At 40.9% G+C, this 26,252-nt stretch overlaps 1 protein-coding gene across 2 annotated transcripts in view; it reads left to right on the plus strand.

Annotated features, from left to right (window-relative positions):
* SYTL2 (synaptotagmin like 2) overlaps window positions 1–11,337 on the plus strand; it is a 54,629-nt gene extending 43,292 nt beyond the window's left edge. Inside the window, exons 11-21 of one of the 2 annotated variants that reach the window (XM_062487494.1) lie at window positions 518–565; window positions 1,641–1,735; window positions 3,345–3,464; window positions 4,469–4,638; window positions 5,260–5,362; window positions 5,789–5,959; window positions 6,320–6,398; window positions 7,281–7,380; window positions 8,169–8,374; window positions 10,048–10,194; window positions 11,081–11,337. In XM_062487494.1, coding sequence (XP_062343478.1) covers window positions 518–565; window positions 1,641–1,735; window positions 3,345–3,464; window positions 4,469–4,638; window positions 5,260–5,362; window positions 5,789–5,959; window positions 6,320–6,398; window positions 7,281–7,380; window positions 8,169–8,374; window positions 10,048–10,193 — 1,238 coding nt within the window. In that variant the 3' untranslated portion in view covers window position 10,194; window positions 11,081–11,337. Of the gene's footprint in view, window positions 1–517; window positions 566–1,640; window positions 1,736–3,344; window positions 3,465–4,468; window positions 4,639–5,259; window positions 5,363–5,788; window positions 5,960–6,319; window positions 6,399–7,280; window positions 7,381–8,168; window positions 8,375–10,047 lie in introns of both variants that reach the window. The other variant, XM_062487496.1, reaches the window with a different exon arrangement.
* Window positions 11,338–26,252: the final 14,915 nt, after the last annotated feature.

Raw genomic sequence — 26,252 nt, forward strand, 5'->3', positions numbered from 1 at the left:
ACTGTACAGGCGGAATAAGATAAGTTCTCTTGAAAAGGCTGTTCTTTTGGAACAGCAAAAAGACTGATTTTTTAGCCTGTACACTTATATTACACTCTTATTTTGTCATGATCCAGCTCCTCAAAGGAGAACAGCAATGCAAAACACAGAAACGGATTCATACAATTGTTTAGGTTAGAGAAAACCTTTAGGATCATCAAATCCAACCATTAACCCAGCACGGGCAAGTTCACCACTGAGCCATGTCTCTAGTTCTGAATTTATGTTTGCATAAACAGAAAGACTCCATGATGCACCAAAATAAAACAGACCGTAATAGCCATACAGGCCTAATACCTAAACCACTACTAACTGTTGGAAGGAAAAAAAAATATCACAAAGTTCATGGGGTGTGGGGAAGTACAAAAACCCCAAAACACCAAAAAAACAGAAAAATCCCACTTATAAAGTACACTGATGCTATTTATAACCTTGCAAAAGTGTTCTGCTGAATGACTGTTAATACTGCACTGAGCAGGTCCGAAACCTGATCAGCATCAAGAGAGGACTGAAAATGCAGCAGAAAGTGAGTAATAAGATTCTTCCAGCAGATACTGGAGAGACTTTTCCTCCAATAACTGCTCTAATACATTAACAATACTTTTTTTATTTACCAACTAATAAGTAACACATTTGGACTAGATACTTGCTCTAAGTACTACCTCTAATTGCATACTGACAGTAACTGGTCTGTTGAGCGCTAGATGAGTTTTGACATCAGAAGCTTGGCAAAAACTTCACTCAGTTTGCAAACAATCCCATTGTGTGCAGTGTTTCGTTTTATGCAAGAAATATGTGCTCCTGTAGCTGGCTGTTTGTTGCCAAATCATTTTCTGTCACATGATATTGATGCATCTCACAATGTGTATCCAGTTAATCTTTGTACTATTAAATATAAATGGGGCTAGAGCATGAAAAATTCTGAGGATTGTGAACTTACTGCAAACTGGATTTTTGCAAGCCTATCTTGTACAATTAGGTTTTGTACAGTGAAAGAGCACAGAAGTGAGCTGCAGTAGTGGTATGCATGTATGAAAGAGACAGAGTGCAAAAATAATAACATATGCATCTTATAATTAAGTAGGAATACTTGCAACATCCTTGGTCAGGTCTAGACTTTGCTTGATTACACAGATTTGCCTATCACAGTTAAATAGACTGAGTAAACAAAAGAGTGTTTGGCTTGTATGCTGACTTCTTATTAAGAATATTATGATGATTCTAATGTCAGTGATGATGTTGTTAGTGCACAATTGTGCCTATTCTTGTTCTAGGAGGAAAATGTAGAAGGAAATCTGCAATGTTTTCTTCATCACTTTTGATCAGAATTTGCTTGTAGCACCCAGGCTGCCTCATGTCAAGCAGCATTTCTGGTCAAAGTATGTTGGTCACTGTTATAGACAATGCCACAATAGATTATTCTTCCTAATGATAACTTCTCTTAGTACTATGGGGGAAAAAATCCCCTCGCATCCAAGCTGGTTGTGCATGTGCATGTGTTTCATCTGAAATGGTTTGCTTCTAACTGTATCCTGCTACGGAATTTCACTGTTCTGATGTACAAACATATTTTTGAAGCCTTTTGAATTACTGCTTTTCAGTTTCCACAGTGACTTCACAGCCTGATAAACTGTTTTCCAACCCTGAAAAACTCAAAGGACTGAGCAAGTCAGTACCCTCATTCTTACAGGAAGAGGTAAGCACCATCTCTGAAATGTTATAGTTTCAGGTAACTGACCATTAGCTCTGTGCAAATAAAATTTCAGAACTCCCAACAGCAAGCCATGCTTAATTATTGTTGTTATCATCATCATGGTATGATGGAATAAGCACTGAGGCCATAGTCAAATCTCCTAAAATGACATTGAAGTTTAAAAGTGATAAGCAATTTGAATTGTCAGGGCTATGACATCTATGATTGTCTATCACAAGACTCACAGAATGGTTTGGAAAGTACCTTAAAGACCATGCAGTTCCAACCCCCCTGCCATGGGCAGGGACACCTTTCACTAGACCAGGTTGCTCAAGGCCTCATCCAACCTGGCCTTGAACACTTCCAGGGTGGGGGCAGCCACAACTTCTCTGGGCAACCTAAGCCAGTGCCTCACCACCTTCACAGTGAAAAATTTCTTCCTAGTATCTTATCTAAACCTATAATCAGTTAGTAAAAAGCCAATTCCCCCTTGTCTAATCACTGTATATCCTCCCCTTTAGAAAGATTTAGGATTTTTCTGTCTTTCAAAGAGTCCAGGTAACTGGACTGATTATCCACACTGCTTAACTGTTACTTCACTCTCTGGGTTTATTTTGTGCAGTCTCAAAGAGCACTCTCCAAATCAATCTTCTTTCAAGAAGCTTTGCCCTGTGTAGGCTGGACATTATTCAGTCCATATTGTTGACCTCTGAACAGAGGAACAATTCTGGTCTGCTTTTACTTAACACAATAGACATAACCAGATTTCATAAACAAATTCAAAAAGTCTTTATATGCTAAATGTTTATATATATATTCTCTTCATACATGTGGAAATTGTTGTTTACTAACCTTGTATCTGTTATTAGAAGACCTATGGCATCAGTTCAAAACTGTTTGAAGAAGTGGGGGGACCTTGTAAATTGTTCCTGGGTGGAATACAGCAGGAAGATGAAGTTGTCTGTAACAGCTTGTGTAGGAGGGGCATAAATTCTTTAGTGCAGAGGTAGCACTGGGATAGAATGGGGTTGTGAGTACATAACCTGAAAATGACCAAGGAAACAAAAGCTGCAATTCCCTCATGAAAAAGCAAAGCCCTGCTTGCCCTCTTGCAAGAAAGACTTAGCAAAAACCATTCACTGTATCCATTGCTGTTCTCTGAATGTTACCTTCTGGCCAACGCCCTTAAGAGAGAGGCACAGAACTGACACAGAAAGGGCTGGTGAAAGAACTGAGCATTATCGATTGCATAGGTTGTGCATGAGATAGTGACACAGAGAAGTCGAGTTTAATTGTCCCAATAAACTTTGTAATATTTCATTGCTACTTGAGATTTAAAACAGACAAAAGAACAAGCACCCAAACCTAGTTGCACTGCTGCTTCAAAAATTATCAGTGTAGGCTGTTCACCAGAAAAACTCCCTTTCAACTTTAAATGCATGACCTAATTCAAGAAATATTATTCATGTTGCACTACAAGGGAATTTAAATTCAGACTTCCACTGAGTCTCAATCTGCATTAAAATTCTGTTTGTTTAGTTTTGTTTTTTTAAAATTTTCCTTGTGACTATAAACAATGTACACAGACTTTCTTTCTGTGATGTTTTTATAGAGTGATGACAGAGAGACAGATACAGCATCAGAAAGCAGTTATTCCTTTGGCAGAATCAAGAAGAGTCCCAGCTCTCTAACCAATCTTAGCAGCTCTTCTGGCATGGCCTCCTTATCCTCTGTATGTAAACCAAAGCATTATTTTAATGGCACTTTGCTTTTGCTAATTTCTCCAATGTTGTCTTGGCTCTTCTCTCATTCATCTTATCTTTCTTCCTTTATCATCTCTGTCTCCCTCTTTCCACTTCTGTTATATGAACATAACATAATTCCTTGCATGGAATTGCCTGAAGCAAGTAAAGTAAAATTAATTAGATCTCATTTTTTTTTCCTAGTAATATATTGGTGCTTGTTCAGGGCTCTGAACAAAGGTATTGATCTTACCCTTAGAGCTTACATTTGTAGCTGAAAATGAAGAACAATTCATACAGAACAAACATTTAGAAAGGGAGGAAGGGGAGAGAAATAAGTGAAAGCAGGAGTTATTATTGGTATATCAGGTGTGTAGTTGAGTCAACTAGCTCTTACCAAAAGTCATTGGTTTATGTGGACTTTGAGTAATAAAAACAGAATTTTGTGGAAGGATGTTGAGATAAAGTATATATATGTATACACACATCTTTCTTCTCTGTATTTAGTATTTCATTTTCAGTGTTTTATTTAATTGCATACTTAGGTACATAATTCAGACATATAGACTTTATCTAGTAATCTTTTTTGTTAGTATTTTGAGAAGGTCTGTTGTCCTGAACTCTTAGGCTCTGCTTTCTACAAGGAAGATCTGCTGGGGAGATTTAGAAGTAATATTTCCATGATGTGAGCACAGGCAGTCTTCATTCCTACAGCATCCTGTAATTTAATTTCTTCTATCTCAATGCAGTTAACCCATTCAAATTTGTCTCTAAGAATCCTGGCCTAACACCATTGATTTCCAAATATCTTTCTTTTATTAATATACTTGCTGAGAAGCTTGTATAGTAGTGTCCATTACATTTTACTGTTACATCTAAAGAGATGCAGCTGATTTCTTTGCTGCCTGAATCCTGAGTACAACTTCTACCCTGATGCTGAAGTATCTGGTGAAATGCAATGTTTGGAAAATATTTTTCTTCTTGTACGATGCAGATGAGTGGCAGCCTAATGAGCATCTACAGTGCAGACTTTGGCAGTGTTGATGTGAAGGGGAACATTCAGTTTGCCATTGATTTTGTGGAAAAGCTGAATGAGCTGCACATCTTTATTTGCCAGTGTAAAGACCTGGCAGTAGCAGATGTTAAGCGGCAGCGTTCAGACCCGTAAGTACAAAGAATGCATTTCTTTTCTAATGGAAGTTTTTCTTTTAATGTGGAAATGAAAGCTGCTGGGGTTCTCCAGCCTCTCCAACCTGCTGGAGTAAACCATCCAAGAAAGAGATTAAGAGGCTATAATGTGCTTTGTGTTTTTTGGTATTGTTTTTACTCTGATTGAATATAGAACCACCCTTATAAATTGGTGTGTATATATATATTAACATGGAAAATTAAAACCTTTAAGAATATTATCTTTTAAAATGCCACTTTTCAGATGTCCCTTTTCAAAATCCCACTTTGATATGTTTTCAGTAGGATTAGTACCTATAAATACGGTATTTGGGCCTGCTGCAGGTATATATTCTGTATTTTCATGTGCTAAGGAGACATTCCAACAGATTTTCCCCTGGAGAAGGATATTACAAGAAAGTGATGATGTTTATACATCACCACTGCTGTACTAATTCTTAAATATACAAGCTAAGTAGTATAATGTCTACTCAAGTGGATTTCTTTTACTTTGTAAACAAATACTTGTGTCTTTTTGAAGATGAAGTTGGAGAGGGTCTGGATTTTTTAGGTTTTGGGGGTTTTTTAACCCTTCTAACAATTCTGTCTAAATTTTAGGTATGTAAAGACCTACCTGCTTCCAGAGAAATACAGACTGGGCAAACGGAAGACCTCTGTCAAAAAGAAAACTTTTAATCCAGTCTATAATGAAATACTGCGGGTATTTATCGAGCTATTACTAGATATAATATACTGTATGTGTAAGGAACTTTGGGTTTTGGGCACAGATCTAAATTGCACTCAAAAGAGACATTAGCATGAGAGGGATTGCCCTTCAGAGCTGGCTGTGTGCTTCCATTGATAGGTTGACTCTGCAGTGATCTCTGGAACCAGCATTGAGAACACTGGTGGTTTTATACATCTTGTAAACAAACACGAGTCATGCATGAGCTTAAGATGGTAGAAATAAAAAGTAAACAGTTGGGTTTTATTGTGGTTTGTTTGCTTTCTGAATTGAAGAAGTGGACAGTTATGGACATATAAATCCAGACTTTTTTTTTTTTTTTTCTAACTGTATCACTTTCTGACACAGCACTAGTAAAAATTCAGCTTGTTTAATTTTTTTTTCCTTATTTCTTCCTGGCAGTATAAAATTGAGAAGGAGCTCCTAAAGAATCAAAGCCTCAATATCTCAGTCTGGCACAATGATACCTTTGGGAGGAATAGCTTCCTTGGTGAAGTGGAGTTGGATTTGGGATCTTGGAATTGGAATGATCCATCCAATAAGCAGATCAACTGGTTTCCTCTCAAGCCAAGGGTAGGTTGGCTGTTTTGCATTTTCTACTGTGTAAGTGCAAAACCAAGTCATTATTTAGGCTTGGTGTTGTGTGTTCTGTGGGTTTTCTGCTGATTATAATCATAACTACTTATACACTGGTAAGTAAACAGAAATACATTTCTGAGATGTCTTTTAGTCTAGCTAGCTATTATAGTACGGAAAACTTTCTCACAGTCTAAGGAGTAGGAATTTCAAAGTGTTTCTCATTGTCATATTGCTGCAACAGAAATCTGAAGACACTTGTTAACCAAATATGGAATGAGTCTTCTGAGGATATGGAGCAAGTGCAGCACCATTTTAATATCAGATGTTTGGTTTATTTTTTTTTTTTCATTTCAGACTTCAGCAATAACTTTTAATCTAGAAAACAGAGGGGAGATGAAACTAGCCCTCCAGTATGTCCCACATCCAATTGGAGGTAAGCATTGCTGCTTTGCTTGGTTCATCAAGCCTTTTCATCAAGGTTCATCAAGGTTTTGTCTTTTTTTTTTCTTTAAATTTAAAGAAACCCCTCATTTAATGTTTGCCATTCACTTCAGACAGCTTCTTTCAGCATAAAAACTTTCTGTTTTCTTCCTAGAGGATTAAATCAGATTGTGAATACAGTTAAGAACTCCAAAGACCATTTTGAGATCTTTGAGGAAGAAATTACCTCATTGTCACAATCTAAGTTTTGTAATATGCACATGTAACAAAATTCTGTTTTCTCAATAATTTTGGAGATTCTAGATCATCAGGCAGATGTTGTGAAGTGCTAAACAATGACAGCACACTGAATTTCAAGCAATATTAGATGTAGGAAGTAGCAACAAGTATTTAGAAAGCAGAAATTTATAGCAGTTTGGTTTAATCTTGTCTGGCAACAGATAGTGGACCAATCTAAGAGTGAAGCCAGGTCAGGTCTTTAATCCAGACAGACGGTCAGTCAGTAAGAATCAAATTTATTAAAAGCATAAAAGAGCTTATTTGAAAGTACAAGCAACAATAAATGCTAACATCACATAGGCTGATGACAAGCTGATATGTTTAGGATTCTTGGGAAGAAGAGACCAGTGGCATGTGTTTGCTTAGTTGTTACAGAAAAAAAGTCATTGTAGGAGTGCAGACATGATGTCATCTTGCAGTACCTTGATGGGATGAAGATTTCAACTTCCAGAGTACAGAGAGCAATGTTGAATTAAGATGTGAGATAACAAGTCCAGGCTCAATATCACTTCTACAAATGGGCAAGAACTGCTGCATCAAACAAAATACCTTTAAAAGGCATCTGCTTAAGCAGATGTTTTGTTTTATTTTTCAGGAAAGAAGACTCTGTCTACTGGTGAGGTCCACATCTGGGTGAAGGAATGCCATAACCTTCCTCTTCTGAGAGGCAATAGGCTCAACTCTTTTATTAAATGGTAAGAATTGTGGTGGAAGTCATCAAACATGGTGATCTAATAATGCTACCATTGTGCTTTCTAATTGTATCTTCTTTTTCTACATTCGTATTAAAAGATCACTGAATTGCTTTCTGTTTCCTCTTTATTGTAGTGCAAATTGTCCTGCATAGTTTACAACTTCCAGATACTAATTAAGTACCACCAAGTAAAACTTACTGGGAGAGCTTTCTGTGTCATTATTATACTTTGGTTTTGTCTCTCAGTCACTTGGTGGAAGGACTACTCAAACTGTTCTGGCTTTTATTCACATTTAAGCAAAGCATGTTTGTGCAAAACACAGTTTAGCTTAGCAAATTTTGGGAGGAGACAGAAGCGTGAAATAATGTAATAATGTGAATACATAGTTGTATTTCTTCCCCCTTCCTTTCCACATACAGACTGAAAATGTGAAGAGACAAGAATAACAATATGGTTGGGGAAATATCTGGCAGCAACAAAATGTTTCAGCATCATCAGTCATAACACAGCAAATAAACTCACTTGTGCCTCTTCCCCACCTGACTTGCTTGTCCTGGTTTAGGACACTTGCCCTTCCATCCTCTGAAGCAGAAGGGTGGATACCTGCTGCCAGTATTTCCTGTAAGGGGCTGAGAATATGACCCTTCACTCCATCTCTGTAAAGCACCTTATCTTCAGTCCTATTTTAATATGCAGATCATAGTTTTCAGCAGCTTTTGCATTTTCAGTATGTTTAATGCAGGCTATGCTGTGCAAGTGCAAACTGACAGTGCTTTTTCTCCCTGAAGTACCATTCTTCCAGACACCAGCAGAAAAAGTCGCCAGAAAACAAGGACGGTTGCCAAAACTACAAACCCGGTTTTCAACCACACCATGGTCTATGATGGCTTTAGACCAGAAGATTTAAAAGAAGCCTGCATAGAGCTCACAGTCTGGGATCACAACAGACTAGCAAACCACTTTCTGGGAGGCCTCCGGATAGGCCTTGGAACAGGTACTGGACAATCACCACATTAATATTTAATTTACAAAGTAGTCTTTCTTTTTTCTTTTTTTTTCCCCTTTTCCATTTCTTCTCTTCTCTTTAAGTCTTCTTTTTCTCTTGAACAGTTTCATTCCGTAAAGTACCTGTTCTTCAGAACAGGTCCTGAAGTTTTGTCAGGAGGATTAGGATGACTGACAAGGAGAAATACTAGAAACAAAGCTTTGTCCAGCCATATATTGTGTCTGGTACTGATTAAAGTATGAGAATATGCTCTTCCTGCACCTGAAATCTGATGTCTTCCAAACTTAGTCATGCAAAAAATATGGTAAAGACACCAGTGGGTGGAAATAAAAGGATAGATCAGGAATGAAGGATAAGATTGGAATATACTAATAGGAAAAATTATAAATGCAAACAAGTTTTTAGCATAAGGGAAATGTAAGATGTGCAGATATAGTAACAGGAAAAGCATACAATTCATCTATTTGTCTCTTTTATTCTGCTCTCTGATCTGAGGGGAGGATGTGTTTGGATTCTTCTCAAGAAATGCAACATACAACTTTTCACAAATTTAATTTCTTGCATGGTTCACCAGCATAACCTAAATTACAAATTAGGATAGTAAATATTAATTTGAATCTTAGAGTATCCAAGGTTGCATTTCAGTACAAAATCAGTAACCTGTTTTATTGTTAAACCTTCTCAGGTATATGGGCAATTGGCATTTCTTCCTTGGGATTGTGACAAAAAGACCAAAGATAAAAAGGAAAAAATCTGGACAAAGATGACAAAATTTGTGTGAAACTACTATTAATTGTATTTGACATAAATGCTCAGGGGTAAAATTGTAGAACTGGATCTCCAAAGCACTAGGTCAGGTACCTGAGGAGGTGTAACTGAATTAGCAAAATATGAATATTGGTCTAATACCAATACTGAACTGTGACAGACAAAAAGACTCTCTGACAATTTAAAGTTAGAAAGTATATATTTATTCAGTGCTGGGCAGCAGTGTGAGGTAACCCCCTAATCTACGCTGCAAAATTACAGGTGATCATGGAGTCTATTTATTGAGAAAAGCTTCAAACAAATGCATATTCATAATAGCAACACCTCCCATTCTTCACATCCTATGGTAATTAGCTTGAATGGCTATTAAGCATGCAAGGCTGGCTTCTTGAATTAAGTCTGGGGTCGTTCTTATGGGAAGGGGTCTTAAAAAGAGGCAGTAAGTTGGGTCTTCCTCACCCTGAGCTCTTGACCTTTTCTATCAATGACAATACAAATGACTTCTGGGAGAACTCCAGTTTCCCTCCCTTTGTGACTTGGAGTAAGTTTCTGGTTGGAATTGTTTATGTGTCTTTGGACCTGTTTACTAGTTTCATCTTTTCCCATTGCAAGCACAGCTGAGCAAACATAAAATGACAGGCAATCAATTATTTCAGTTTTAGATAACTATCTCAAGTTATGGTTTCTTCTAACTAACTTCTAACTTTTAATTATTTTCAGCAAGGCCTATCTATCTATCTGCTTTTTAATTAACTCTAGTAAATAACTAACTTTTAACTAAAATCCTAATTTCTCTAAGATTAGTGTTTCATAACCATTTTAGAGCAGGCAAATTTGCGCTTAACTCTGAAGCATGTTAAGTAATTTTTCTGTTAAAACTGACATTTTTCTAGGCAAAAGCTATGGAACTACAGTAGATTGGATGGATTCTACTTCAGATGAAACTGCCCTTTGGGAGAAGATGATGAACTCTCCAAACACCTGGATAGAAGATACACTACCTCTCAGGATGCTCATGGTTGCAAAATTGACAAAATAAGGTGTTTTTTTTATTTAGTTAGTGTTAAAAAGAAATCTTGGGAATGAAACTGAAAGCATGGGGGTGGAACTTGGAAGAGGAATACAGTAGCTTTTTTGACAGTTTCTGCTCTTTTACTGTTCTGGTTTTGTGCTGTCAGATGTCACTTTCTATTTCAAATTAAACATCTGCTTGCAGATCATTATGCAAACTGTAAAGATTTTTAAATTTCTTATTCACTGAAAACAAATTTAGGAAACAAGGCACTTACAGAACTCAGAGGTAGCTGTGCTACCTGGATGACTGTGTTGTCTAACTGAAGCATTGCTGATCCCTTAAATGATCCAAATAACCAGCAGAAATATAAGAGCAAAGTCAACTGTTTCTGTACATTGCTAGGATTGTTCCTGAAGTCTTTCTGATAAGACAGCAGCATTAGTGTTTGTAATGGTTTGAAAGCAAAACCAGTGAGAGGCTCCAAGTCAGAAATACAATTTAATAAGAAAAAAGAAAAAAATAAAATACAATAGTAATTGTACAAATTAGTAATAGTACAAAAGAAAAAACACTGACAGTCAGAATACAACCTGACACCCCACTAGTTAGGGTTTTGGTAGCAGTCCAGATGAAGTGGTCTTGTTGAAGCAGTGATCTCACAGAAAGGTTTGGTAGCTCTTGTCCTCTGGAAACCAGTGGGAAAGGGCTGCCTTGGTGTTCCAAAATCTCAGTTTTTATCTAGGTAGGAAATATTCGGCTCCATCCCCTCAGTGGAGCATCTCCCAATGGGATGATGTAATTTTATCAGTTGTGCAGTGGAACTCAATGGCCCAATAACAGAAGATATCTTCCTGGAGGAAGGACTGGTCATGGAAAAGATGAAGAACACTGCTCCATCTTGTTTTTAACAGATGGCCCATCAGCAGAGGATATCTTCTACAGAGATAAGGATCACTGCCCCACCTGGTTTCAGCAGATGGTGATGGAATACCTACTTTTGGGCACATCTTTAGGTTGTAACCTAGGACAGTGTTAAAGCTCATTGGTATGGTTTTTTTTTGTCCTCATTCAGCCATGTTAGATCTCACCAACATGCAATATGGGCATGAAGAATTTAGCTTTTTGAAAGTTCCTCTAGTTGTGATTGTACATTTCTAGGACATGACAGTTACTTCCCCAATGAGAGAAACACAGCATGAAGTGGCACTGTCAATGTCCTATTCTACATGGTGAAGAGGGCTTAGTACTGTAAAAAATCAGGGTTATAAAAAGTTTGCTTTATAAATGTGTTCATTATCTTGCTAGCATACTATACTAAGTCTTAAGTGCTGAAGATGTAAAGGTGAAACAGTTTTTATTCCAGTGCTACTCAAAAGGATCTAAAAGGCCAATTTTAGTGATGAGAAGGATGTTGGGTATATATTCTCCAAAATGTATTTGTTTGTTTGTACCTGTATCCATCGGGGAATCTACTTTCTCATCAGGCAGGAATTATCTGTGGAGTTTACAAATGTCAAAAGCAGTTTTCTAGTCTTTGTTATCTTCCTGCTTCAGATGTTTTGTACGAGACTGTAACTCCTCCAGCTTCCTCTCTCCCAGACATACAAAACACTTTTTGACTAGGGAACATGTGTGCATGACACTTAGAACAATATATTCTCACCAATGTGGTACAGCTATACACTCCCTATATGAATTAATTTTTCACCTGAAAACAGAGGTTGCTGTGAACGAAACATTCAGTTTCACAAGATTAATGATTTTATTGTACTTGTATCTCCTGTGAAGCTCCAATATACTGCTAAATCTAAACAGCTTTGGGTTTAATTGTAGGGATGGGGTCTGAAGGCTTCAGATTTGCAGGCAAGTGTCATGTAATCTGCTATGTTCTCTACAATCATACTTTACAAAATTTTTATACCTGATTTTCACTGCTATCAAAATAAAAGGTTTAGATTGTGGCAGTGACAATCTCCATGTCTTCTGATCGAGTAGAAGACATTCTGTGCCTTGCTATTCTTTTAACCCTCTTAGAGACTGACACAGACTTTTTCTGGTGTCTCAAAAGACTCTGTGTATCACCTCACTAACAGACCAAACCTCAAATTTTGAAAAGCTACCTGAAAATGAATGCAAGATCTAATCTCCCCCTTCTGTTTGAACCATGAACACTGCATTTACAGCTTTGTTAATCCATTGGCGGATACACTGAAGTAGACAAGGCACAAATACTGTGTTTACTATCATGACAAACAGCACATACATGGCCATTTTCAAAATTTTTTTCCACAGTGGTGTGAGACTCAGCCAATTAGAAAATCATCCTTCTTCAACTCTGAGTTTGGAGTTACTGTCCTGCAAGTCTTGTATACCTTTTTGTATAGATACCAAATGATCAGAAAGATTCATGCAACACATTCCAGCAAAATCTTTGCATCCATGTCCATGCACCAACAATAGAAAATCAATTGCTGCTCTGTTTTGCAGAACTGCATGTCTCTCTCCTTGAGCATCAGTTAACAAATCACTAATTGAGAGAGAGCACGAGATCACTTCCTTAGCCAACAACTTTGTTGAGCCAATTGTTTCAAGGCTGCCCCTGCAGCAGCTTGAGGCAGAAGAAGAGCTGCCACAAACCTTCCAAAATTCCATGCTCTAAAGTTGCATCACAATCAGGTTCATATTCATCAGTGGATCTTTTTTCTCCACATTTGTGCTTTTCAATCATTTTTACATGAGGTGTTAGCAGTGTAAGTCTCCCACTGCTGCATGGACTGCCTTTGATGTTTGATGGAATGGCAGGCCAAACTCTATCTCCACGAATGAGGTAAACCACTCATGGTAACTGCAAATTGATATCATTGGGTACAGTGTGTGAAACTGTGGTGGAATTGCACCAAGATGTTACATTTTTGTACACAACATGATTTGTAGTGAATCTGTAAATTTGTCTTTACTTTGTTCTGACCCAGGAAAATTATATATTATACAAAATTCCATTTTCACTGAGCCAAGAATTTCCAATTCTTGTGGCTCACAGGATACCTGAGGAAGGAATTTGGTCCAAACACTCCATTCCCCTGTGGGATTGGCAATGAATCGAGAAAGATCTGGTGAGACATTTCTTGGGATTGGCCAGTTGTCTACCAGTATACTGACCAAAGAGGTTGAAAAAGGCTTTTCTGGACTTGAATTCCTTTAACAAATGGTGTCCAGGCCTGAAGCATTTTCCAAGGTCACCCAAACATTGTCCTTCGGTTGACTCACAGGCATGATCACATTACCAAAAGCAAGCAACAAAGTAATAAGGCACAAATGTAATTTTTTTCAACATTTTAATTTTATTTCCAATTCAAGGCCAAATGTGATAAACCAAATTATTTATTTTTCAAAAGCCTTGCACTTTGTGTAAAAGTCTGAATTGTAACACGATCCACATCACATTCCTGGCAATAATGCTTTACAATGTCAATGATTCCCACAATTTTTGCACTGACATAAACCCCAAAGTTCACAGCCTTTGCATGTGGAACAGAAGATGTTTTTCTTCGAGACTGCAGTTCATGTCTGCGTGCTCATTTCTTTGCCTCCAGGGACGTCTGCTTGTGTCTGTGGCTGATAGGGTTTCACGTTCATCAAAGGAATCCCCTTGGGACTGGCACCTGTGGAGTCACAAGCGTAGCCTTTGCCCCAGGTTATTAGTTGGAGTGGACTTTCAATTTTTCCTGTCTCCAGATTTCTAATCAAAACCAAAGGATTTTCCCTCAATTTTGCCTATGTTGTGTTAGAAAAAGTGTCTGATGATCAGTGGATTTGGTTCTGCAGAAGAGCTATTTAGAAAATTTAAAACATACAACACTTTATTCAAACGCATTTGAGGCATAGCCTGCGCCTCCCCCCCTTTTGTTTTTCCAAGTCTGGTGCATTCCGTCAACGATTGCTGGAGAATGAGGGATGCCAAAGGTATGACGCACACCCCAATTCATCAAGAATATTTCAAGACTTTGGGCTATGTAGACCTGACCATTATCTCTTTTGATTTCCTGAGGCACACCCAATGAAGCGAATGCTTGCAAAAAATGTTGACATGCGTGTTTGCTGTTTCCCCTGCATGCAAGGAAAAGGTGTGCATGCACCTGAAAAGGTGTCCACTGAAACATGTATATTTTTAAATCTCCCAAATGATGGGTATTTTGTGATGTCCGTTTGCCACAATTGCAGACTCTGCAATCCTCTCGGATTCACTGCTCCAGTGGACACAGGGGGTTGCACGAGTTGACAATCTGGACAAGCACTTATAATTGATTTAGTCTGATCTTTGGGGATGCAAAATGCTCACATAAGTGCCTGCGCATTCTGGTGAAAAAATGCATGGCTTAATTTCACTTGCTCAAAAAATGTTTGGCAAGGTGTCTGCAATTGGCATTGTTAATTTGCCTGCTTCTGCATTCCCTTCCACCAAAAGTCTTGGGAGAGAGGAATGTGCCCTGATGTCTTTATTTTTTCTGTGTAGCAAAGCTTGATGCATACATGACAGGTATCAATACAAATATCATTGTCAATGTTCTTTAAAAGTGACCCTTCAATTCTCTTAGCCACATTAGCTACATAGGCTGGATCTGTGATTAGATTGAGGGGTTCCTGGAACAACTGAAATACTCTGACCATTGCTGCCAATTCCACAATTTGAGGAGAACCTTCTACCTGTTGAATATCTGACTCCCATGTTTTTGTTTTTGGATTTTGCTATGTAATAACTGACTTATATGTTTTCCCTGAACTGTCTGTAAACAAGGTTATTGCATCCGATGGAACTTCACTCAACATGGGCTTCTCCCTGAAACTCAATTTTGCCTGCAACAATTTGCCACTCAGAAAGTGAATTGAACAAACACCTGAATAATCTAGTAAAGCATTTTGTAATTCTTCTGATTTCTGCAATGCCCAATCAAAATATTCGTTTTTCAATAGCAGATAAATTGTTTTAAAATCTTTGCCTGCCATTGCTAACAATCTTGTTCTGGCCCTGATTATGATTTGCACTGCCATTTCTAATGTAGTAAAAATTTTTTTGGGGGATCTGTAGGACAAGAAAACCCACTCGATGATTAACAGAGGATCCTTTTTTGAGGTGTCCTACTGAAATATGAGACCATATAATTGCGTTCTTTCTCCCAACACTGAAAGAAATAATGATTGTGACATTGCACAACGATGTGTCTGTTGAAGAGTTTCAGCAACTTTGTCAAGGGCCTTTTGAGCTTCAGGTGTGAGAGTTCTCAAAGCTTTTATGTTACAGTCTCCTCTCAACAAGTTGAAAAGTGGGGCAAGTTCACAATTTGTGATTCCCAAAATTGATTCTGATCCAATTGCTTTCTCCCAAAAGTTGCTGTAGATCTTGCAAATTGTAGATATTGGTCCTCAGTTGTATCTTCTGTGGTCTGATTGCTTGCTCTGAAATTCTCTATCCCAAGTATTTCCCTTGTGAGTGTCTTGGTTTAGTTTGTTCGTTTCCCAGCCAACGTACCAAAAATGTTATAGTTTGGGTTTGCTAATTTTAAATATATTTACTTTTTGTTATGAAATAGGAGTATAAGTAAAGCAGGCTTAAAACTTAACAGGGGATAAAGAAAAACTTTATTAATAACACAAAGAAAAATAATAATAAACTCAGAGCAGATCTTCAGACCACTTCCTTCTTCCTCTTTTTCATATCTTAACAACATACAAAGACACTTCAGTCAATTCCTTACTTAAATAATTGTACTGGTTTGAAAAGCAAAACCAGTGAGACTTCAAGTCAGTAATACAATTTTTAATAGGGAAGAGAAAAAAAAAAGAAGAAAAAAACAAAATACATGCAATAATAAAAATAAAACCACTGACAGAGTCAGAATACAACCTGATACCCTGTCAGTCAGGGTGCTGGTGCAGTTTTCCTCCAAAGGGTCCAGCGATGATGTGGATAAGAACCTGGTTCTTCCTCTGGAATCCAGTGGAGAAAGGCTGCTTTTGGCGTTCTAAACCTCAGTTTTTATCTAGGTAGGAAAGGCTTGGCTCATCCTCCTGGCTGGAGCATCTCCCAATGGGATGAAGTAATCTTATCAGTTCTACAGTAGGACTCAATGGCCCATTAACAGAAGATACTTCCCACAGAGATAAGGATGATCACCCTTATCAGTGATGGCCCATCAACAGAAGACATTTCCCACAGAGATAAGGATGATCACACTTCTCAGATGGTAATAGAATATGTATGTTGTATTGTAAACCAGGACATAATCCACCCCTTATTCTATTACCATCTACATTATACCCAAACCAATACCCTATATATTTACATATAATACAGAATGAAACCCTACACACAGTTCTCTCTTAAAATAAGGTTTCCTTGCGGTACACAGCGGGTTTCTCCATCTTTCTGCATTACCCACCAAGTGTAACCAGGTCCTTGAGCAAAAACAATCCCACTGATTGGTTTGCCTTTGCCTGTGGTGGGATTGATCCAAACAGTCTTTCCTAAAATACCTTTCATGTGTACCACAGGGATTTTGTCTCCATCCACTGTGTGCAGGGGTTCAGATTGGGCAGGACCGGCTCGATTGATGGACCCTCTGGTGTTGACCATCCAGGTGGCTTTTGCCAAGTTCATTTCCCAATTTCTGAAGGTTCCCCCACCGAGTGCCTTCAGGGTAGTTTTAAGGAGTCCATTGCACCGTTCAACTTTCCCGGCAGCTGGTGCGTGGTAAGGGATATGATATATCCATTCAATACCATGTTCTCTGGCCCAGGTGTTGATAAGGCTGTTCTTGAAATGGGTTCCGTTGTCTGACTCAATTCTTTCGGGGGTACCATGCCTCCAAAGGACTTGTTTTTCTAGGCCCAGGATGGTGTTGCGGGCAGTGGCATGAGGCACAGGGTAGGTTTCCAACCATCCTGTGGTTGCTTCCACCATGGTCAGTACGTAGCGCTTGCCTTGGCGGGTTTGGGGAAGGGTGATGTAGTCAATTTGCCAGGCTTCCCCATACCTGTACTTTGACCATCGTCCACCGTACCACAGAGGCTTCACCCGCTTGGCCTGTTTGATTGTGGCACAGGTCTCACAGTTCTGGATGACCTGTGAGATGCTGTCCATAGTAAGGTCCACCCCTCGGTCACGGGCCCATCGGTATGTTGCATCTCTCCCCTGATGACCAGAGGCATCATGGGCCCAACGAGCTAGGAATAATTCTCCCTTGTGCTGCCAGTCTAGATCCACTTGTGATATTTTTACCTTGGCAGCTCGGTCCACCTGCTCGTTGTTGTGATGCTCTTCATTAGCTCGACTCTTAGGTACATGCGCATCCACATGTCGAACCTTCACGGTTAGCTTCTTTACTCGGCTGGCAATGTCCTGCCAAATCTCAGCAGCCCAGATGGGTTTCCCTCTGCGCTGCCAGTTGGCCTTTTTCCAGCGATCCAACCATCCCCACAGAGCATTAGCTACCATCCATGAGTCAGTGTAGAGATAGAGCTTTGACCACTTCTCCCGTTCGGCAATATCTAAAGCCAGCTGGATGGCTTTTAACTCTGCAACCTGACTCGATCCACCTTGTCCCTCGGTAGCTTGTGCAACTTGTCGTGTGGGGCTCCATACTGCAGCTTTCCATTTTCGGTTAGTGCCTACAACTCGGCAGGAACCATCAGTGAAGAGGGCATATCGTCTTTCAGTCTCCGGTAGCTCATTGTATGGTGGGGCTTCCTCGGCACGTGCCACTTGCTCCTCCTCTTCAGAAGATAACCCAAAAGTCTCACCTTCCGGCCAGTTTGTAATTATTTCCAGAATCCCAGGGCGATTCGGATTTCCAATACGGGCGCGCTGAGTGAGGAGGGCAATCCATTTGCTCCATGTAGTGTCAGTGGCATGATGTGTGGAAGGAACCTTTCCCTTGAACATCCAGCCCAGTACCGGTAGTCGAGGTGCTAGAAGCAGCTGTGTTTCAGTGCCAATTACTTCAGAGGCTGCTTGAACTCCTTCATAGGCAGCCAAAATTTCTTTCTCTGTTGGAGTGTAGTTGTTTTCAGACCCTTTGTAGCTTCTGCTCCAGAATCCCAGTGGTCGACCCCGAGTCTCACCAGGTACCTTCTGCCAAAGGCTCCAGGATAGACCATGATTTCCAGCTGCAGAGTAGAGCACGTTCTTTACCTCTGGTCCTGTCCTGACTGGACCAAGGGCTACCGCATGAGCGATCTCTTGCTTGATCTGGGTGAAGGCTTGCTGTTGTTCAGGGCCCCAGTGGAAATCATTCTTCTTGCGGGTAACCAGGTAGAGAGGGCTCACAATCTGGCTGTACTCAGGGATGTGCATTCTCCAAAAGCCTATGGCACCTAGGAAAGCTTGTGTTTCCTTCTTGTTGGTTGGTGGAGACATAGCGGTGATCTTGTTAATTACCTCTGTTGGGATCTGACGACGTCCATCTTGCCATTTGACTCCTAGAAACTGAATTTCCTGAGCTGGTCCCTTTACCTTACTTTGCTTAATGGCAAAACCAGCCTTCAGCAGAATCTGAATAATCTTCTCTCCTTTCTTGAAGACTTCCCCTGCTGTGCTCCCCCATACAATGATGTCATCGATATACTGTAGATGTTCAGGAGCCTCACCCTTTTCCAGTGCAGCCTGGATCAGTCCATGGCAGATGGTGGGACTGTGTTTCCACCCCTGGGGCAGTCGGTTCCAGGTGTACTGCACCCCCCTCCAGGTGAAAGCAAACTGAGGCCTGCACTCTGCTGCCAGAGGAATGGAGAAAAATGCATTGGCAATGTCAATGGTGGCGTACCACTTTGCTGCCTTGGACTCCAGCTCGTACTGGAGTTCCAGCATATCTGGCACGGCAGCGCTCAGCGGTGGAGTCACTTCATTCAATGCACGATAGTCCACAGTCAATCTCCATTCTCCATCAGACTTGCGCACAGGCCAGATGGGGCTGTTGAAGGGTGAGTGGGTTTTGCTGACCACCCCTTGGCTTTCCAGTTTACGAATCATCTCATGGATGGGAGTCACAGAGTCTCTGTCGGTACGGTATTGCCGACGGTGTACTGTTGTTGTGGCGATTGGTACCTGTTGCTCTTCAACTCTCAATAGTCCCACAGCAGAGGGGTCATCTGAGAGACCAGGTAAGGTATTCAGTTTTCTGATGTCTTCTGTCTCTACAGAAGCTATCCCAAAAGCCCAGCGATATCCCTTTGGGTCTTTGAAATACCCATTTCGAAGATAGTCTATGCCGAGGATGCATGGGGCCTCTGGGCCAGTCACGATGGGGTGTTTCTGCCACCCTTTCCCAGTTAAACTCACTTCGGCCTCTACTACAGTCAGCTGCTGGGATCCTCCTGTTACCCCAGAAATAGAGATTGACTCTTCTCCTACATACCTTGATGGCATCAGGGTACATTGGGCGCCGGTGTCAACCAAAGCCTTATGTTTTTGTGGGTCGGATGTGCCAGGCCATCGGATCCACACAGTCCAGTAGATCCGATTGTCCCTCTCCTCTACCTGGCTAGAGGCAGGGCTCCTCTATTCCTGGTCTTGGTACACGTTGCTCTCTTCCTGTAGATAGGTTCTTGAGGTCCCTTCAAGAGGATCAGTCATATCATCGTTCTGCTACTGTTTGGAGTTCTGTGCACGAGAGACTGGAGCAGCGTTGACTCTAGGTGAGCTTCTTATGTTCGGTGTCCCTCTTTTCAGTTCACGTACCCGGGCTGCTAAGGAGGAGGTGGGTTTTCTATCCCACTTCCTCATGTCTTCTCCATGCTCCTGAAGGAAAAACCAGAGGTTACCTCGTGGAGTGTGTCCTTTCTCCCTGGCTGGGAAACGCCGGCTCCTAATGGCAGAGACTCTTGTTGGTTCTGGTGAGATCTGGTAGTTTTCTGCCTTAAGTTCTTTTTTAAGCTTCTGATGGCCCTCTTCAATCAAGCTCCGGACTTGCTCAACCAGCCTTGTTTCCACGGTTGAGACATGGGTACGAAATGGGGCAGTGACAGTGTCCTCATAAATTCTTAGTTTATTGGCCAAGACGCCTACCATGTCCTCACCTTCCCTCCATTGCAGCGTTGCCAGGTAACGGGAGTATATCTCTGGTCCAAGCCATGCGAATCTCAACCACATCTGTGAGGTGCACCGGACACAGTCTGGGCTCTTAGGAAATCTCTCATCTTCTGAGAGAATGATCTCCAGCACAGCCAATTCCCTCAGGCATCGGATACCTTGTTCCATTGTGCTCCATTTTCCTTGGTGCACCTGGAGATCTTCTTTACAAAGGTATCTGTCCTTCACACTTGTCAACAGTCGCCGCCAGAGGCTGAGGGTTTCTTGGGTTTTCCCGATCCCCTGGTCAATGACCACATCCCGGGACAGAGATCCCAGTTGCCTGGCCTCACTTCCATCCAGAACTGTGTCATTGGCTGCAGCGTCCCAGATGCGGAGCAGCCAGGTCAGGATGGACTCGTTTGCCTGGCGGGTGAATTCCCTCCGCAGGTCACGCAGCTCACCCAGGGATAGAGAGCGAGTGATGATTTCTGGCTCTGTCTCTTCTGCTGGGTGCGAAGGTCCTGCCACGTCCTCATCAGTGACTATGCGAACTGATTTGCTCTTTGATTTCTTCTTCTGAACGGGGGCAACTGCTACTGGTCTGGGCTGTTCTGGTTCGGTGACAGTTTGTGTGGAGATGCTGGTGGCACTTTTGGTTCCTTCTTCCTGGATAAAAGTCTGTGTAGAGACGGATGCTGTTGCTTTTCTTTTGGCTCTTTTCTCCTTTGTGACAGTCTGTGCAGACATGGACGCAGTAGATTTGTTTCTTTTTTCCTCTTCCTCAAGAATACGCTGCACTATACCATGTAGTGTTTTGTTTCTAAGCATGTTGCAGGCTGTGAAGGCTGTGCAGAGAAGACAAAGCAGAACTAACAACAATATTATGCTGTCCTTGGCATCCAGAGAGAACTCAACATTTCCAAAAACTGCTGTGCCATGCCTGAAAAATTGGAAAAAAATCATCCTTTTCCCCTCCCCCCAGGGGCTGGGTGCGATTGTTGAGACCCCAGATGTAGCAGCCTAGACTAGGACAAACAAACAAAGTTGAGTATATATTCCGAATGATGTTCATTGCCTCAGAGGTTATCATGCAATAGACATAATAGACCAATAAAGCAATTTTTATACCATACCCTGGTCTACACAGGAGCATTACAACCGGCAGATAGTTCCCCATGTGCGGAAAAATATAGAGAGTAAGATATAAAACCCACGTAAGCATGTTGAGAATCATGGTGAATAGGTGGCTGGCAAAATTCAAAATTGTAATGCTGACTTTTTTCTCAGTACCTTCTTGCCCCACGTTGGGCGCCAATAAATGTACTGGTTTGAAAAGCAAAACCAGTGAGACTTCAAGTCAGTAATACAATTTTTAATAGGGAAGAGGAAAAAAAAAAAGAAGAAAAAAACAAAATACATGCAATAATAAAAATAAAACCACTGACAGAGTCAGAATACAACCTGATACCCTGTCAGTCAGGGTGCTGGTGCAGTTTTCCTCCAAAGGGTCCAGCGATGATGTGGATAAGAACCTGGTTCTTCCTCTGGAATCCAGTGGAGAAAGGCTGCTTTTGGCGTTCTAAACCTCAGTTTTTATCTAGGTAGGAAAGGCTTGGCTCATCCTCCTGGCTGGAGCATCTCCCAATGGGATGAAGTAATCTTATCAGTTCTACAGTAGGACTCAATGGCCCATTAACAGAAGATACTTCCCACAGAGATAAGGATGATCACCCTTATCAGTGATGGCCCATCAACAGAAGACATTTCCCACAGAGATAAGGATGATCACACTTCTCAGATGGTAATAGAATATGTATGTTGTATTGTAAACCAGGACAATAATCTTTTCAGTTTACTTTAGGGAGAGGAGTTTGTTTTTTCAAGCTATAAGGATTTTTTTTTTTTTTCAAGAGAGGAAATAACCAGTTCTCTCCTGACTTCACTTTTTTCATGAATAACAGCCGCCTGGGATCTGCTATCATGAAACTCCTCCCACTTTCACAGTCTTCCTAAAACTGTGCCTATGGGCCATGGTAAAAAGTCACTGGGTATTACTTTAAAGGATGAGCTACTTAAAGACAAAAGTTCTCTTCAGCTCACTTCTCTCTGTTCATATTTCATTCCCAGGAACAGTGATCTCCCTTTTTCCCTCGGGGCAAAGTATTTTCCAAACACTTTACACTTCACTCCACCCCCCCAATGTCTTTTCTTTCATGGTTTAAAGGAATTTTCTTTCATGTAGTACAGTCCACCCCTCTAATTTACAAAAAGATATTTCAGCCAACCTTCATGGCATCTCCTCATTCTCCTTCCATCTAGCTTTTGCTTCATGGAAGTCCAAGTTGAAGTGGTCCCATTTCTTCAATGACCTCATTGATTTTCCTGAGGTCATGGAGCAATCTCCATGAATTTGAGGTTTTCTTGTGGATGACAAACACTGGAGAATTCCAGGGACTATTTGTTGCTCTGATGTGGCCTTTCTGCAGTTTTCTTCCACTAATTCCTTGAGAGCACTCAACTTTTTCTTTTCCAGGGGCCACTGGTCCACCCAGAGAGGATTGTCTGTTTTCCAGGTTAACTTTAGGGTGGTGCGTACTTCAGTGACCCCCATTAAAAATCCACTTCTATTCTGGCTCCCCACTATGACAAGAGGCCTCTTCCCCACACTGTGATCAGCTTCTGTACAATGAATGGACAGACAATTGCCATTTTTTCTTCTGGTCCTGTGACGATTAAATTTTCACTCCGCAAACATACCGTGGTGTTGCGAGGAGCGACCGGAGTCAGACACGTAAGACTCATAGAGTTATGGTGAATGCTCAACTTTATTATACAAGCTATTGTCTTTTATAAAGTTCTGACATACGTGCATGTGCTCATGTGCCCAATACTAATATTTCATTGGCTATAAACAACTGTTCATGTGCCACGACTACCCTACTAATTGGTTACAGCATTTTATGTTTGTGTTCTACTTTCTTGCTCTTGCGATTAGCACATCCTGGCTTGCTTTCTCACTCTTGACACCTGTTTATCTCTTATTTTCAGTCCAAGGTCATCGTGTCCTTGCTAGTACTGAAATAGCCCGATATATCCCAACACTGCAAAGCGAGCTCTCCACGGCCCCACTGGTCCAGAAACTCCTCCACACCGTGGATCCTCTGATTACTGAGAGGGATTTCAGAGGTGTGATTGGGTTCCACTCTCTGGGCCAAAATATATATGAAATGACTGTCACATCTGCATCTGTGTCCAACACTCCTGTTATCACGATTGTTTTGTTGTTATATGTCAGGTCACAAGTTATTTGTGGTCTATCTCGCCCTATTTGTTTCACCCAGAAGACATGCATCTCCACGTCTTCATTTCCAGGCAATGGCTGTTGACTCATGACTGGCATGACTTGAGGTCCAATTGCATTGGCTGGCAGAGCAATGGCCTTGGCTGTTGGGAGTATTTTCTGGAATAATCAATGGAGCCTGCAAGACCTGAGCTAACACTTAATTCTTCATTCTGATTTGACAAGATGACTCTCAGGTAGATGATGAGTCCTAAAATGCTACTTCTGCCTTTGCCTATGATTAGAAAGTCTTGTCTCTTCCATGACTTGTCTCGTTCCAGTGACTCCTGTGGAAATCACTGCATGAGTCTCACTCATGAAGTAGGTTAATTTGGAAGCTGCCAGTTCACATTGCACCCCTGGGGGTAACGGGTCTGGTTCACTGGGGAAGTGGCAGATTGTCTTGCGTAGGGCAGCTGATTGGGGTTCCCCACATATTGTGTGTTTTGCTGGTCCACTGGCTGCTGTCCTGTCACCATCACTTGTGTCGTTGCATGCTGGTGATCCATGCTCTTCTCAGAATTTCCTGTCAAGGGTAAAGGCTTTCCATCTGAATCCATCTTTGAATGACATTGGCTTGCAAAATGCCTTCTTTTTCTGCATCTTGGACATAAATTTGGTGCTTTTGCATTCTCTGTTGATTCTGGGCAATACTTTTTTATGTGTCCGAATTTTCCACATTTGAAGTATGGCTTTTTGGAAAGTTCTGTTGTCATTACTTCTGAGGAGGTGTACTGCTGAGGAGTTAAATGTAGAGCTGCCAGAGTTTTCTCCAGTCTTTTATCTGCAGCTTCTAAACTTTTTCCAAATTGTTCCCCCAAAGCGTTTGCTTGAATTGTTGCCATATATTGAGGAGCACCCATCTTGCTGCAAGCTTCTATCATTTCAGGCAGGGCTGGTTGCAGGTTAGGCAAAGTACTAATTATATGTTTACATTCATGGTTGGCATTTGTAAAAGCCAAGCTTTGAAGCAGATGTGGATGTGTATTTTTATCACTGCCTGGTCTTTCCAATGCTTGAGTTAAGCGATCTATAAAAGAAGTGAATGATTCTGATACACCTTGTTTCACCTCTGTGCAAATTCACCCTAGAAATCCAGTAGGCTGGATCTGAATTATGGTCTTCTGAGCTGCTTCTTTGATATCTTCGAACATGTCTTGAGGCAGGACTGCCGCTTGATCTACTGGTTTGTCATTAGGAGGATCGTCTGTCTATTGACCCAATGTGAGGTTTCTGTGTGGATCTCTTGTCTTAGGTTTCATTACAGGATGTGCCCAGAAGTATGTATTCTATCACCATCTGTTGAAACCAGGTAGGGCAGTGATCCTTATCTCCATGGGAGATATTCTCTGCTAATGGGCCATCTGTTAAAACCAGGTGAGGCAGTCATCTTTATCTTTTCCATAATCCATCCCTCCTCCAGGAAGATATCTTCTGTTAATGGGCTATTGAGTCCTACTGTATGACTGATAAAATTACCTCATCCTGTGGGTTTGGCTTCTTCCCTGGGTCCGCTCAGCTAGCTCTGGACAGCTGGGGGAAAAGGAGTAAGCCCACAATGACAAAGGTAAAATATAAGGAGGCTCCTTTTCCCAGGACCACAGTCCGTCTTTATTGCGGAACAACTTCCAGGGGAAAAGAGAGAGAGAACAAAGGATGGTGTCAATTTTAAACCCAGGGGAAGTGGAGGAGGCGAATAGAAACACAACCAATGGGGCACATCCAAAGGGGAGAGGCGAGGGGAGGACTCAACCAACACCACAAACTAGGGGGAGTACAGAACAAACCATTCAGTGCAATATAATAACTCCAAACCCTGTAATACAAAACAAGCTACTTAGTGCAATGCAACATCTCCCCCTTTTTTGTTAAATAAAGTTAAAAGAGGAGCATTGGGCTGTATTCTGATTCAGAACATGTATTTGTCCACCACTTGTGATCTGTGGTCCAGTTAGATTGTTTTTGTTTTGTCAACTTTATGTGGTTGACTTCTTAGTTAGTAGGGATTATATTGGTAATGGCTTTAAAAAATAAGCTATGTAGAATTCCAAACGCCAATACTATTAGAAGAAGAACAAGAAAAAGCAACAGAATTATTTTTATAAGGAAAACCGAACATTTTTAAAGTATATTAAAAGTCAGTGCGTCTTCCGGAATGTAACCAAATCTCAGGAAGGTTTTCTTTCCTCTTCCCAGCAGTATCTTCTTTTTGAAGTGACAGCTACTTGTTTTTCATCACCTTCTGCTGGAGCTGGAGTTTTGGGGACGAAAGGCTTTACCTACTTAAGGCGTTTCCAGCGCTTGCCTGTGGGGGTGGATACTCATGTGTGGCCACGTCCCCAGGGAATGGGTTCATAAGGTCCCTTGGTTTCCCAAGTTTTTGGGTCCCTAATTAAGACTGGTGGAAGCTGAGACAACTTAAACTGATTACTGTTGTTAAAGTGACGTACCACCAGAGGACTCATATTTTCAAATGAGCAATTTAGAAAATTAATTGTAAACATGGCTTTGAAGAGCTTTTGTTGTGGTGACATCCACACTGTTGAACTGCTCTGTGTAGCCAGGACTTGCTTGAGCATCTGGTGGGCATGCTCAATCACAGCTTGACCTGTGGGGGAGTGGGGGATGCCAGTTTTATATTCCACTCCCCACTGCTGGACAAACTCTAGGAATTCCT

This window comes from Cinclus cinclus, chromosome 2 (genome assembly GCF_963662255.1).
Source record: "Cinclus cinclus chromosome 2, bCinCin1.1, whole genome shotgun sequence".
In the NCBI taxonomy this organism is placed as follows: domain Eukaryota; kingdom Metazoa; phylum Chordata; class Aves; order Passeriformes; family Cinclidae; genus Cinclus; species Cinclus cinclus.